General features: G+C 53.5%; 1 protein-coding gene across 1 annotated transcript in view; it reads left to right on the forward strand.

The window, feature by feature from the left end:
• Nucleotides 1-13899, forward strand: part of HCN4 (hyperpolarization activated cyclic nucleotide gated potassium channel 4) — a 72740-nt gene extending 58841 nt beyond the window's left edge. The window contains exon 8 of the mRNA XM_088538170.1: nucleotides 12347-13899. Within this exon, the coding sequence (XP_088394296.1) occupies nucleotides 12347-13899 (1553 nt within the window). The remainder of the gene's footprint in view (nucleotides 1-12346) is intronic.
• Nucleotides 13900-14123: the final 224 nt, after the last annotated feature.

Below are 14123 nucleotides of genomic sequence, written 5' to 3' on the forward strand. Positions count from 1 at the left end.
CACCGAGGGGAGAGGCTGCTCCTTTCAGCTCTGCTTTCTGAACCGGCATCAACAGCCTCACCTGCTTCTTCCCCTAGGAGAAAATCCCTTGCTCAGTAGCTGCAAAAGGTCAACATAAGGCCAGAAGGCGCCATCCAGCTGCTGGAATGACAGGCCCTTTGGGGCAGTGCTCAGGCCTTGTCCTGCCCTGGGTTTGTCACTCTGCTGACCTGAGAGGACAGCAGTTCCGGTGCCCTACAGGACGTGCAAAGCTGCAGAGTCATCCCTGGAAAACCCCAGCGCTGCCCCTGTTTCCCTCACATCCCAACCTGCGAGCTGGCTACTTCCCCAAATTACCTTCATCCTCCAGCATTGCAAATACCCTGTTGTGCCCAACGCTCTTGGACTGGAACTTCCCCAGTGAGTCTAGGAAATTATGCACATCTTCCTGAAACTGGCAGCCCCGCGGAGACCTTGTCTCCGGAAACACGGCATCTCTTCCCTTTCCACCGGGACGTGCAGCATCTGGAGAGAGCTGTGCAGCACGCTGCTGGCTCGGGAAGCCACGAGCTGAGGCTTTGAAAGCAGAGGGATTATCATAGGGGCCTGAGGATAAGGAATGAAGATGCATAAAAGGCAGGTACGAGCAGAAGCGGGAGCATATTTTTGGTCTGTGGCGTGTTCAGCTCGCCATTCGTATGCGAGACGGAAGCAACGGCAGCCTGTTCTCAAAACACTTGTGCATTCCCGAAGTCCCTTCTCCGCAGCTGACAGTGTGTCCTTGTGAAGCCCATGCCTCACGGAGCTCGTGAAAAGGCTCAGAAGCATCTGGTGCCAGGAATCATAGAATGCTTAGGGTTGGAAGGGACCTCTAGAGATCATCTAGTCCAACCCCACTGCACACGCAGGGTCACCTAGAGCACGTGGCACAGGACTGCGTCCAAGTGGGTTTTGAAGATCTCCAGAGAAGGAGACTCCACAACCCATTCCAATATTCTCCCTGTGCAGTGAGGGAGCAAGAGAGCAGGGGGAACGTCCTCTATGCTGCCTGCTGTGCACGGTCTAAGCTAGTGCAGGCAGCACAGCAGCATGAGGACAGGGCCACCCCATACCGTGGCAGCCCAGGAGCAGTTCTGCTTGCCCCAAGGTGAAGTTGGCCCCTCTTTGTGCAGCCAACGCGGCTGTGCCCTGCGCGTGGCTGCGGAGGAGCCTCCCCGAGGCTCTGCGCTGACAGAGCTCTTTAAAGACAAAAGGGTCTTTTCTGCAGGAATTGTCCAAGGCCTGGGTTCGGCAAAGATTTGTGTCCCTGCTTAGCTCTGCTCTCGAAGTAATTGCAAACTCTGAAGAACTCCGCAGGCTGCAGAAAATCACATGTGTAACTCTCCCCAGGCTCAGGACCTGGAGATTGCAAAGAAATTAGACTAATATATCACTGATTAGACTTTCCTCTTCCTCTTGTTCTTGACCAAGCTGTACAATTCTTAATATTTATATGTTGAAATGATTTGAATCATTTCTCCGGTCGGTACCTCTTTGTCTGCCAAGCTTTTGTGAGGAGTCCCAGTTTGTGATGTGTCAGTTAGTTACATAAATCGCACGATTTTGTTCCCTGGGTGGCTTTGAAACTGGCTTTCGGTGACCATCGAAGCTTAAAATTAGATTTTTCACAAGTATTTGCTCTTGTAAAACACTACCACTCAAATGTTCAATGAAAGTAAATACCCTACAGGTTGTGAATATTATCAAATCTAAGTTCATTGATGTGTTCAACAATATCGGGGAATAGCTAGTCACCATTATTTGTTATGTTGCAACAAATACCATAGGTGTCTTCCATACAGCTGCTTTCCATCCATATCAAGGTCACTGGCGAGAGCTGAGAGCATATTTTGAAGCTATAGTTGTTTATTTTTCAGTTTCTTCAGGAATTTAATGCCTTGCATTTCCTCCGGGCAGTGCCGTTGCTAAAAAAGCAGAGAAAAGCTAGGACCACACAATAACACTCTCTAACTATGAACCCAGCAGTACTTTATTGATAGTATTATTATGATACAGGAGCATCTGTTTGAGGGATGGGAGTAGCAGAAGTGGTAAAAGCTTTGCCATGTCGACCAGCCACAGTCTAGGAATTCCTTAGCTATTTCAGCGGGCACCCTTAGCTTGCAATCCCACTTCTGCAGCTGAAATCCTCTTGGGGTTGCAGGTCGCTCCTGCCTCATCCGCCGGGATCTGCTGCCTCAAGGACTCGCTGGGCTGTGGATTGGAGGATCTGGGATCCGTGCCAGCTTCTGCCACAGGCTCCTACGTGACTTTGTCCCGTCTTTGCTCTGTGCTTCATCATTGCTCCTCATCTTTTCTGCAGGGAGAACAATGCTAAGTGCAGGTGGAGCTCAGTCTCTGAGTTCTTCTTAGCTGCCTGGTCCCTCATGTCAGGTGCCAAGCAAAATCTTATGAATAAATAAAAGGGATTCAAATGTGTATATGTAAAACAGTATGCATTTAGCATGACGTTTGCACTGTGTCTGTAGCACGGTCCCAGATTTCTTCGCTTTCCTCAGGTGAGTAACCCTAGGAACGGCACACGCGAGGTGAGCAAGCAGATCAGAGCCTAAGGCTGCATTAGCTCTTACTTAAGGCTGCTGATACAGACACAGCTAAAGCGAAGATTTACAAGTTCCTGTGACTCAGGGTTAACGTATAGTGCTCAAATGTGCATACTTTGGGGAAAAGTGTTATTTGACAATCACACTGAAGGCTGCCCAGCCCCTCAAACAGGCAGAATCTTGTTATCCAGGTACGAGCAGCTGACAGAAGTGGCTGGCAAGGGATAACGCAGGCTCTGCCATGCTGTGAGCCCTCTGGTCCCAGGAATAACACCCGCGTCGCTGTTCGTGGGGGATTGGAGCTCACCCACTGCTCTGCTCTCGCACTAGAAACCTTTTCCCATCATTTCCAGCACCGCAACGCTGACATCTGCCTTTGAGTCAGCCTTAGCTTTTATAGTCAGCAGAGAAAATGGCATTTCCAGCGTGCCGCTCGTCTCCTCCTGCAGCGGGCATCTGAAATAGCTTAGGTGGGTCCTACCCTGGACATGCTGCCTGGCTCAGACACAGCTGTTTGCAGGGTAGGAGTTTGCAGTTAGGCAGGACTTAGGTGTTTACATTTCCTTTAATTTTCAAGGGCAGGTCCGGACCCTGAGTATTGTGTGTTCAACCAAAATATCAGCCATGACTGAGAGCAAGTGATTTCAACTTAATGAGGGTGAGCTGGAAGCCCCGTCTGAATATGGAGATGCCCCTTCTCCTGCAACTCTAGAGGGAAAGCAAAGTCTGAGACATCCCTCAAGAAGGGGCAGGAGGAGCTGATGAATGAGATCTCAGGAGACTTCAACTGACCTTCCTTTTATCCCAAACCAGGTCTACCTTAGGGGGTGCAAGTTTTCTGGGAAGAGTTAGGCCTTTTCGGCAGGTGTCACCAGTGCCACCAAAGGATGACGGGCCCCAGCCAGGGCCAGACACAAGCAGGGCCTGTCTTGAGGGAGGGACTTGGGGCAGGGTAGCAGGTACAAGCAGTGCGTTCGTGTCCCCATCTCCACCAGCCTCTTTTTACTCTTGAGAGAACCACATCCACAAATACTGTCTCAAATGCCATTCAGATAACATTTTTCCCACTCCAACACCTTTTTACATAATTTTCAACCACCCCCTTTAATGGCATAAATTAGGACCTTCTTCCTTGCTCTAAGTTTGGGAAACTGGTCCTGTCTGGAGTACAGGGCAGCAGCTATCTGCAAACAGGCCGCGCTGACAGGACCCTGGTGCCAGGCTGCCCTCAGCCCCCGGCCTGTCCCTCTCAGAGCTGTCACCTCTGCATGGCACTGCCGATGGAGCCCAGCTGCTCCAGGCTTGGCCACTCGAGGCCACAGAGGCTCTCAGGCTCCAGCCTCTAGCGATGGGTGACGGCCAGGACACCTCGCTCGCCCTCCACAACCGCCCAGTCCCTCAGCCCTTCACCTACACTCACAAAATATTTGCTCTGTGCATTCTCTGTTTGTGCCCTATATGACTGGAATAGGCAGGAAGAGTATGAGGGAAGAACTTCATAGGGTAAATTTACTTGAAGTGTTGGCTAACTATTACGAGATTTATCAGATTCAGTTTTCTCTATGTATTAGCTGACCTCCCACAGTTTAGCCTAGTTCAAGGTTATGTTCTCTCTTACAAAAAGTGCCACTTACTTAGGGACATCTCTAATAAGTTTGTGGGAGAGCAGATACAATTGGGGTAGGCTTGAGCTGTACAGGGAAGGAAAACCTCCACTTGGAAAGGCAGGGAACTGTCCATTTTAAACAGCATGCCAATTATTGCTTGTTAATATGGCAATAAGCAGATACCTGATTCAGTTTGCTGTTCAGTACAACAGGCTCTGCGCTGATACAGTTCAGTTCCCCGTGCATATCGGGCCTGGCTTCCATGCAGTGCACTCGTACGTGCAGGTTTGGCTCCAGACAGGCCTGGTGAGGTCAGAGCAGGCAAGAAGGGGATGTTGATCTGCTTCAAATGTGCCCCCAGCGTTCACTCAGGCTTAAGCAAGAGAGAAGTGCAACTACTATAGAGCAGTTTGTCGAGAACTGAACATCTAGTCTTCATGTGTTCCCATAGACAGATTCTCAGAAAAGATAATCTAAATTAATTTCAAGAGCAGGCTTTTTAAGTGCCCTGAATTTCTGTGTGGAAACTCTTATGCAGGATTGGAGCTGCCGAGATCAGGCTGGCAGTTAATGCAGTTTGCTGTGGGTTAGCCTAAACTTGAGGGCAAGTCGGGCTCAATCAGGGGACGAGCATGTGCACTGGGAGTCAGGACTTGCTTTACAACCCCCAGTGCAGCTGATTTCCTTGCTTGTACAGGGATCTCGGGCTCTAACAGAGGTGAGGGCTGGTGGAGACCCTGCAGGCAACACAATCTCATTGCCAGTGGGCTCCCCAGGGCCGTTTGCCAGCTCTGTTGCCCCACTGGGGACGATGGCAGCAAGGTGGATTGTGAGCAGCCCAGAGCACAGATAACTCAAGGCAGAGGAGGGCAGGGAGCCCTCCCGAGCCGCTCCGGGCAGTGAGTTTCCTGCTGCGACCGGAGATCTGAGCGGGGCACTTAGTGCCCAGTTGTGTGAAGAGTAAGAGGAGCCGGGACCTGAGAGCAGGAGGCCGGCGGCAGGAGGCAGCCGCTGTGACAGCGGGCTAGGGCATAAGCCAGCCTCATAAAGTCAGATTATTTCAAATACATGCAAATTCATAACGCCGTTCAGTGACCTGAATTCTTAAACTGCAGCCGGTGGACTTGGAGAGAATGAAAAGAGAAATGAACATAAAGTCGCAGCTAATTTCCTCTGTGTCTGGGTGGAATTTTAACAACAGAAAGCTAATTTTGATATTTTGATAGAAGAATTATTGTTGAGTGTTGGTTCTTTTTATGAAATCGCAGGGGCCTTTCTCCGGGTTTCTTTGTGTGCTCTCTGCAGTTGAGGATATGAACTTTACAATTCTTTATGAAGGCAGCAACATCTATTAGTTGAGTTTCCACAATTTCGCAGATGCCAATGCACCTCAGAGCTCCGGCAGCTCTGCTAGAAGCAACTTTCAGGCTTTAAATCTCTTCTTTTTTCCTGTGTTTAGTCTATTGTTGTGGAAAGAAAAACAGCAGGGGGAAGGGTAGGATCCATGGCGGTAGTTAATGCTATTTGTTTTTGTTTGGCCATGGAGAGAAAAGCACTGAGAAAGTCAGGAGATGCAGGACAGGGGGTGGTGAGTGTACGGGATGTGGAAGAGGCTCTTGGCAAGAGGACAGGCTTCAAAAAACAGTTTTGGTCTTCGCAGCTCAGTTTTGCCTGGGGCCCTGCTCTGAGGTGGCTCCTGTGAGCAGAGGCCAGAGGTCTGCCAGGGATGAGGAAGGGCCTTGGGAGCAGGCTGGCATGCATGAGATCCTGGCAGGGATCCAAGCGCAGTCTCTGCTGTGGCCCCTAGGATGGCCCCGGGTGCATCCAACGGGTGCACGCTCCGAGGCAGAGTCTGCTCCGAGATGTGTCACCTGCTCCACAAGGAGCACGAACGCAGCATATGGCAGGGAGAGGTGGAATGAGCTGCCTTTTCCAAGCAGATGAGGCTTCCAGAGACAGACACGTGCGGCATTTGCCCAGCAGCTCTTCACCTCAGAGCACCTGGGTCCGGCCCGAGGAGGCCAAGAGTTAGGGAAGATGAGATGCACCCCAGATCAGCACTCAGAACAGGAGAAAGGGTCCCTTTGGCAAGGGAAGCAGAGCGATCCTGGCGCTGGGAATGATCCCTGTGCCAGGACACTGTGCTGAGAGCCTGGCTTTGAAAACAGCCCTGCCGCAGCCACGCACCCACGCACGCGCTGGCACAGCTCTCTGGCGCTGCCCGAGCCCTGCCATGGCGGCTGTTGCTGGAATGGAATTAATTCCATTTTCAGCACAGACCCGTGTCTCCGAGGAGCTGAGCGGGATGTCAGTGTGGCCTCCTGGAGCAGCTGGGTGACGGAAGCCCTCCCAGAGCCTGCAGAACAGGCAGCTCCCACAGGAGGCGGCCAACGCTCCAGACCTGTCCCAGACCCAGCCCGGCCTCCCAGCTGCCAAGGGCCCTTTCCATGCCCAGAGCCCACCCTGGGGTCCAAAGGCTCCGAGTCCCGGCCCAGCCGTGCTCGTGGCCCTGCGCGTGCCCAGCGGCCTAGGCCTTGCTTATGTGCAGGGTGCCAGCTGGGCTCTCCTTTGCTTCACCACTGCACACACAGGGCGGGAGGGCAGTCCCTGAGCCCAGAGCTCACAAACAGGCTGAGTAGAAACTTTCTGGTGAAATACATCAGAATTGGGGAGCTCCAGAGGCCTCGGCTCTCAGCAGGCTCCCCCAGGAGCTGTTCCCAACAGCAGGGCTTGACATCCTCAAGGCTCAGGTTGCCCTCAGATCCCAGGGTGTCCGGCAGCCCGGGTAGGCAGACCCCTCAGTGCCAGCATGCCAGCGCCAACATCTGCAATGTTTCACGTTTCCCAGACTGGATGCCCACCTCATGGCACATGTCAACGAAATGGAATGAATTAAAATTACTGCTTTCCTTAGAATTGTAATAAATTTGTGTAGCATTTTGTGGTTTAGAGGCCACACTGGGGTGGGTTGTACCTTGCTCAGCGTTTTAGTTTCTGCGTGGTAACCCAGAAGGAGGAACTCCTAGTAACACATAGGCCCTGTGCTCCCAGCAATAAACCGAAGGGGAGCAGGATTGCCTTAGCAGGACGGCAGGCCCAGTGCAGGTCAGGGGCTGGGAGCTTCAGAGCATCATTTCAGCTAGGGCTACGCAGAGCCAAACTAACCAGCCACCAACTCCTCTGACTGCTGTGTTCAGCCATCGCCTTTGGAGGCAGGTGCAGTGACAAGAAGTCCAGGGCAGGAGGAAGGAGTTGGAAACTAAAGCGATTTCACGAATCAGATTGGGAGAGAAACAGTCTCTGAATCAAGCAAGCTCAATTCTGTTGTCCCAGTCCGCTGCTGGTTTATGTTTCCTGTGGGGCTTTAGTTAAACCTACCAGGAAAATGTCCCCCCCTGCCATGGGCCTCCTGGAAACACACTGGCTGGAAGGAGGTTGTCCCCCAGGAGCAGCCAAGCCTCATGTAAGCACCAGGTCAGCGATGCCGTTGACTGGAGCTGGGGAAACACGTTTGCAGCCTGAAAAAAATGGTTCAGAAGAATCCCTTTCCCCTTCAAAACTAAAAAGGAACATTTCGGTAAGTGTTCTGGAGACACAGAAAGCAAAACTTTGAGATTTTCTTTGTATAACAGAAAGGAAATAAAAAAGCATAAAATGAGACAGTTGATAAAAAAACAGTTTTGTTTGACTTGGGCCAAGGAAAATATTAAAATTTAGTGTAATTTCAAAGGAAAGCTGTTTAACGGTGAATCAAATGAAGCATTTTAAGGGTTTTTGCTGGAAGTGTTTTGTCAGTGTGACATAAACGTAAGGAGCTTTGATCAGATCGTTTTCCTAGTGTATAGCACCCACTGGGAAGCTGTAAGCAGCCTCTCTGTTCAGTGCACACCCAGGGAAGCCCGTCTGCTGCTGGGCGCCCCAGCGTGCTCAGGAGCTCTGCTTGTGAAACCGTGAGGCCTCCCAACCCATCCATGCAGCTCCGATGAGGGGATTTGTGGGATTTGTGCCCTCAGCTCCGGAGAGAGCCTTCCGCAAAGCCGCAGGCTGCGTCCCTCTGCACCTCGAGCGCACCGGCCACGTCCTTCCTTAGCATCCATTTCACGTAGCTGCGTTGTTCTCCTCCTCCTGCCTGGGAACCATGAATATTTCCGTGTCTGTGAGGCAGCTCCCTGGGATCTGCTTTGTTTGTGATTCTAGAAGAGGCTGCCTGGAAAGCCTTGCACAGGCACAGCCTGCCTCTCCGAGGCCCCGCTCACCGCCGTGCACCGTGTATCCTAAGCGGAAAGGTGACATTCAGCCTTCCCCGGTATAACTGGCTACAGGAACAGCTCAGGACACTGTTTTCTCCCCTTGGCCTCCAGGACTGGTGTTTCTTTCAAAGCAAACTGCCTGTCCAGGTACCTTCCTGCTTTTTTGGAGGGAGTGCTTAGCACAAAGGCATTAAGCAGCCCAAAGCGCCACCCGCAGCAGACATGTCCCCAGCTCCAGAGTGAGAGCTCCTGCCAGCTTTTCAGCAGCCTGGTGTTACAGTGCACTTCAGCCCGCTGGAAAGGCTGACCAGGGAGCAGCAGCTTTGAGGCTGGTCTGAGCACCGGCACAGGCCTGAATTACTGTACTGCACTCGGCTCTTTGAACCACGTAACCTCCTGGAAGAGATGCACTCTTGATTTTAAAATGTGAAGAACCCCCCCTGCATTTGCTCTTCCAATGCTTACAGAATCACAGAATCACAGAATGTTTAAGGTTGGAAGGGACCTCTAGTGGTCATCTAGTCCAACCCCCTGCACACGCAGGGTCACCTAGAGCACGTGGAACAGGACTGCGTCCAAGCGGGTTTGGAAGATCTGCAGAGAAGGAGACTCCACAACCTCTCTGGGCAGCCTGTTCCAGTGCTCTGTCACCCTCACTGTTAAAAAAGTTTACCTTAAGTTCATGTGGAACTTTTGGTGCTTCAGTTTGTGGCCATTACCTCTAGCTCTGTCGGTGGCCACCACTGAAAAGAGGCCAGCACCATCCTCCTCACTCCCTCCCTTGAGGTACTTATAGACACTGATTAGATCCCCTCTCAGCCTTCTCTTCTCCAGGCTGAACAGGCCCAGCTACCTGCTTCTACTATTAATCTGCTCCTTATTTTTCATCTGGACTCATCAAAACCAGGAGATCTCATGCCTCTTCCTAAAACCCTGAAGAATGGTTCTTACCAGCTTCCTGCAAAATAAGTATCAAGTCACCTTTTCTCTGAGAAAAAGCTAAATACATCGTGCTTCTGTATTCGTTGGTGCTTTCGAGTCTGATTTTCTGTGCTTTTTTCGTATATTTTCTGTGCTTTTTCAAGCTTTGTAGCTAATCCTGGGACACTGCACTGCAGGCTGGAAGTCCTCCTAGCAATGTATGTGGTAGTGACGAGCATCTCCCTTCTTCGGCTCGATAGTTTCCTTATTTGTGCAATAACCTAAGCACCTAACTCTTCATCTAGTAAGGATATAAAAGATACACTGCGCTATTAAAAAAGAAAGAAAGAAAACCCACCAGGCTGGACATCACCGGCGCATGGCCCAGCATGGGGCTGAAAGGCATGAGCTGTGCTGCCAGTGTTTAAAGCATGACATGATTTGGGGATTAAAATTTAGAAGGAGAGGCCCTTCCAGCTCCAGGCCTCCGTTCAGTGCCGGCAGCTGCCTCGTACCGTGTACATGCCCTGCAGTCGGCAGGTTGCTGTCTCTGTGCTCTGGCCCTGCATAGGAACCAGAAGCAAGCGGACAGGAGCCAGCAGAAATGACATTTGCAGCAGAGCAGAGGTGTGCCAAGGGGCGCAGGGCCTGAGGGCACGTTTGGCTCGTGAAGAAGGTGAACAGAGCTTTGATGTGATGCAAACTGGCTGGTGCTTCTTCTAGAGCTGACCCTCTGCACGCACCCGCTGAGCCTCAGCCACAAACGCGGGAGCAGGGAGCCCTGCGAGCGGCCCTGCGCCCTCCTGTTCTCTCCTGCATGCTCCCATGTGCTCCTGCACGCTCCTGCAGCGCGCGAGCAGGGAGCCCCGCCAGCAGCCCTGCACACTCCCATGTACTCCTGCACACTCCTGCACGCTCCTGCATGCTCCTGCAGCATGCAAGCAGGGAGCTCTGCGAGCGGCCCTGCACGCTCCTGCAGCACACGAGCAGCCCTTCAGGCTCCTGTTCTCTCCTGCATGCTCCCATGTGCTCATGCATGCTCCTGTGCTCTCCTGCAGCACATGAGCAGGGAGCCCCGCATGTGGCCCTGCATGCTCCTGTTCTCTCCTGCATGCTCGTGCACACTCCTGTGCGCTCCTGCAGCATGTGAGCAGGGAGCCCTGCGAGCGGTCCTGCATGCTCCTGTTCTCTCCTTGCATGCTCCCATGTGCTCCTGCAGCGCACCCCTGCACTCTCCTGTGAGCTCCTTCATGCTCCTGCATGCTCCTGCAGCGTGCGAGCAGGGAGCCCCGCAAGCAGCCCTGCACACTCCTGTGCACCCCTCGCCAGGTCGAGCTTCACCTCCTGCCAGCCCCAAAAACAGAGCTCAGGGAAGGCCTGTGCCGGTGCTGTGCTCCGCTCAGGCTGGCCTGTGGTGTCAGAATGCTCAGTCCTTGGAAACGCACAGCACATCTCTTGCACCCTGGTTTTGTACAAAGATCATTCAACCCTGTGCAGAGGCGCCAGCTCCACATAAATCCATGCTGTTAGAGTTCTCCCTTTTCATGGGGCAATGGGAATGCAGCTGGGGAAGCTGTTGTGTAGAGTGCCTGCATTAGAAAACCTCTTCTGGCAGAAGGGGTTGTGCTGCAGGGGAAGGGTGTCAGGGCAGCTCTCCTACCCTCACACTGACTGGTTCAGTCCTTCGCTCCAGGGCTTGTCCCTCCAGTGCTAGGTGGGCTCTGAGGCCAGACAGACTTATTACACCATATTTTCCAGCCCACCAAAAGGATAAAGTGTTGAGTTAATGTTTTTCTGCAGGCTAGAAAGCCCAGCTGGAACACGAGGGTCGCTGGCCTGCAGTTCCCTTTAAGTTGGGGCTAGAAGTTCACAACCGCATAAGATGGTAACCGCAGCATCTCGCGCTTTTGTCCTGTGATGTCCTTGTGCCCTTATTCACAAGGAGATTCTTCTTCAACTAGAAACGAGTGCTTGACTTGCTTCCTCCTGGGAGCTGTGAGTTGTTAGGATGAAGTCCTGGTCCCGCTGAAGTCAACGGCAAAACTTCCAGTGGTCTTTCAGGAGCCAGGATTCCACCCAAAATGGTTTGCAATGTGCCGTGAGATTCTCAGGTAGCCAGGTCTGACTGACCAGTGCCCTGTCCGGAGGATGCTGTGCTTTTCCACAACCTGTGGCTGGGCCGCGGAGCCTCCTTTCTGCTGGGAACGCTCCCAGCAGACAAGTTGTTGCTCTCTCTGCGCTCAAGCCCTGCAGGTTTTCTCCTCTGCTGGAGGCAGCTCATGAGCACTGACCATGAGGAATAACGTGAGGGGAGCAGGAGTCTGGGGGTCAGTTTGTCATCAAGCCTGAGCTGAGGCACTTGGCTGAGGTGCTGGGCTTTGCCCAAGAGGGTAGGATCACAGGGATTATTTTCAAGCATAGCAAGATCTCGACTGCAACAGAAGTGCTGGGCATTAGCTAAGGACAAATTAATGAAAGACCTGATTAACATATGTAAATCAGAAACCTGCATTTCCACTGAAGTATCTTCCATAGGCGATCCGGAGCTGAGTACGTAGGATGTAATTCCAGAGAACAGCAGGCTACATTTCAAGGGAAATATCAGGCTTCTTCAAGAAAAACTTGCAGCATTTGCTCCTAATTTCAGCAATATTTCATACAAATCATTTGATGGCAAAAGGTGTCTGTTTGCATAAGGGCCAGGACTTGGATACTGACCCTACTCCTCGATACTGACTCTGTGGTCTGAGTCCTGTAAGGGCCGTTTTGTGGGATCCTGCAGCCCATGGATCATAGCACAAGAACAGAAGATGGACTGTGTGCTGTCTTGCTGCTGGAGCAGACAGGCTCTGGCAGCGCCGTCCACGGACAAAGGCAGAAGGAGACAGTGCCCACAATCTGAGGCAGGGCTGGTGGGAATCTTTGAGGATGCTTCCCCTGCTTTTGCGTGTCAGACTCATGCCTTCTCTTTCTCCTTTCTCTCCAGGTAAGAAAAATTCCATTCTGCTGCATAAAGTCCAGCACGACCTCAATTCAGGTGTTTTCAACTACCAGGAGAATGAGATCATCCAGCAGATCGTGCAGCATGACAGGGAGATGGCTCACTGCGCCCACAACGTCCAGGCCGCCGCCGCGGCCGCTGCCGCCTCCACTGCCACCCCCGTCATCTGGACGCCGCTGATCCAGGCGCCCCTGCAAGCCGCAGCGGCCACCACATCGGTGGCCATAGCCCTGACCCACCACCCGCGCCTGCCCACCGCCATCTTCCGCCCGCCGGTGTCCGTGCTGGGCTCCCTGGGACAGCAGGCCGGCCAGACCCCGCGGCAGCTCAGGAGGCTGCAGTCGCTCCTCCCATCCGCTGGCCCCTCCGCTGTGGGCTCCCCGTCCAGCACGCCGTCCCAGCTGCACACGCCGGGCGCAGACACCCCCTCGTCCTCCTCCTTCCACATCCAGCAGCTCGCAGGCTTCTCGGCCCCCGCCGGCCTCGGCCACCTCCAGCAGGGCCCGGCGGGGTCCCCGCCAGGCGGCTCCAGCCAGCCGACCGTGAGCGGCGCCTGTGCAGCGGGGCTCAACCACCCCGCGCCGGCGGCGGCCGCGTCCCCGCTAGGGACAGGGCAGCCCGTGCAGCAGCCACAGCCGCAGCCCCTTTCCAGCAGTGGGTTTGGGCACTTCCAGCAGGCCACCAGTAGCTCCCCGTCGCCATCGCTCACCCAGCTCTCCTCAAACTCACCCCCCAGTCTTCTCAACCAGTTCCAGCCCACCACGAGGCCGCTGCAGGGGGGACAATTACAGCAGCTCTCAGGCACTGGCACTTTGGGGGGAATTCACCACTTCCAACCCCCTCCTTCCTCCAATTCTCCGTCCTCCAGCCTAAGCCAGCTGGCCCAGGCGTCTGGGGGAGCCTCCTCCAGCCTGTGCCAACCCCATCCAAGTGCATTAGGATCTTTAACTGGAACGATAGCCCAGCTGCACCAAGAAAGGTCACCTTTTGCCTCCATGTCTCCGCTACAACCACCCGGTGTGGCGTCTCCGTGTTATACCCCTTCTGGCCTTAGTCCTCCTAGTCAGAGCCCAGTGGCAACAAGAACTTTCCAGTGCGGCCCTGCGGGGGCCTCGGGCTCTCACGGATCCCTGCTGCTGTCGCAGGCGGCCAGCCCGGCCCCTCCGCTCCCGCAGCCCAGGAATGCGCCGGGCCGCCTCAGCCAGGACCTCAAGCTCATCTCCGCTTCCCAGCCGTCGCTGCCGCAGGAGCTGGCCCAGGCGCTGAGCCGCAGTTCTCCCCACTCCTCCAGGGAATCCGTGTCCAGCTTCTCGCCTTTCCCGGGCGCGGGGACGGGACTCTTCGGGAAGCCCTGTAGCTCGGTTCCGGGCCGCGTGACTCTGCCGCGCCAGATGTCCTCAGGTTCCCTACCCCATCCGCTGGCCTTTGGGGCCGGCGCCGCGGGCACTGCTGCCCTCGCTGCCAGCGGGCGGAAAGAATCCCTCGTGCTCAGCGGGGACCTGGAGCCCGTCAGGTCCAAACTGCCCTCCAACTTGTGAGGACTCCTCTGGAAGCTGGTTATATCGGCCGCACAGTTCAGTTCCTGATTAGACTTTCATGAATCATTTTTTCCTTTCCCTTTTTTTTTTCTCTCTTTTTTTTTCACATATCTTTTCTTTAGGTTCAACTGTTAGAAATAAACAAAAAAGAAACAAACAAAAAAAAGAAACAAAAACACAAAAAAAGAACAAAAAAAGAAGATAACCAGGTATTCTTAGAGCTA

The sequence above is a fragment of the Tinamus guttatus genome, unplaced genomic scaffold (assembly GCF_059628265.1).
Source record: "Tinamus guttatus ecotype Peru unplaced genomic scaffold, ASM5962826v1 Tinamus_guttatus_pri_ptg000942l, whole genome shotgun sequence".
Lineage (NCBI taxonomy): Eukaryota > Metazoa > Chordata > Aves > Tinamiformes > Tinamidae > Tinamus > Tinamus guttatus.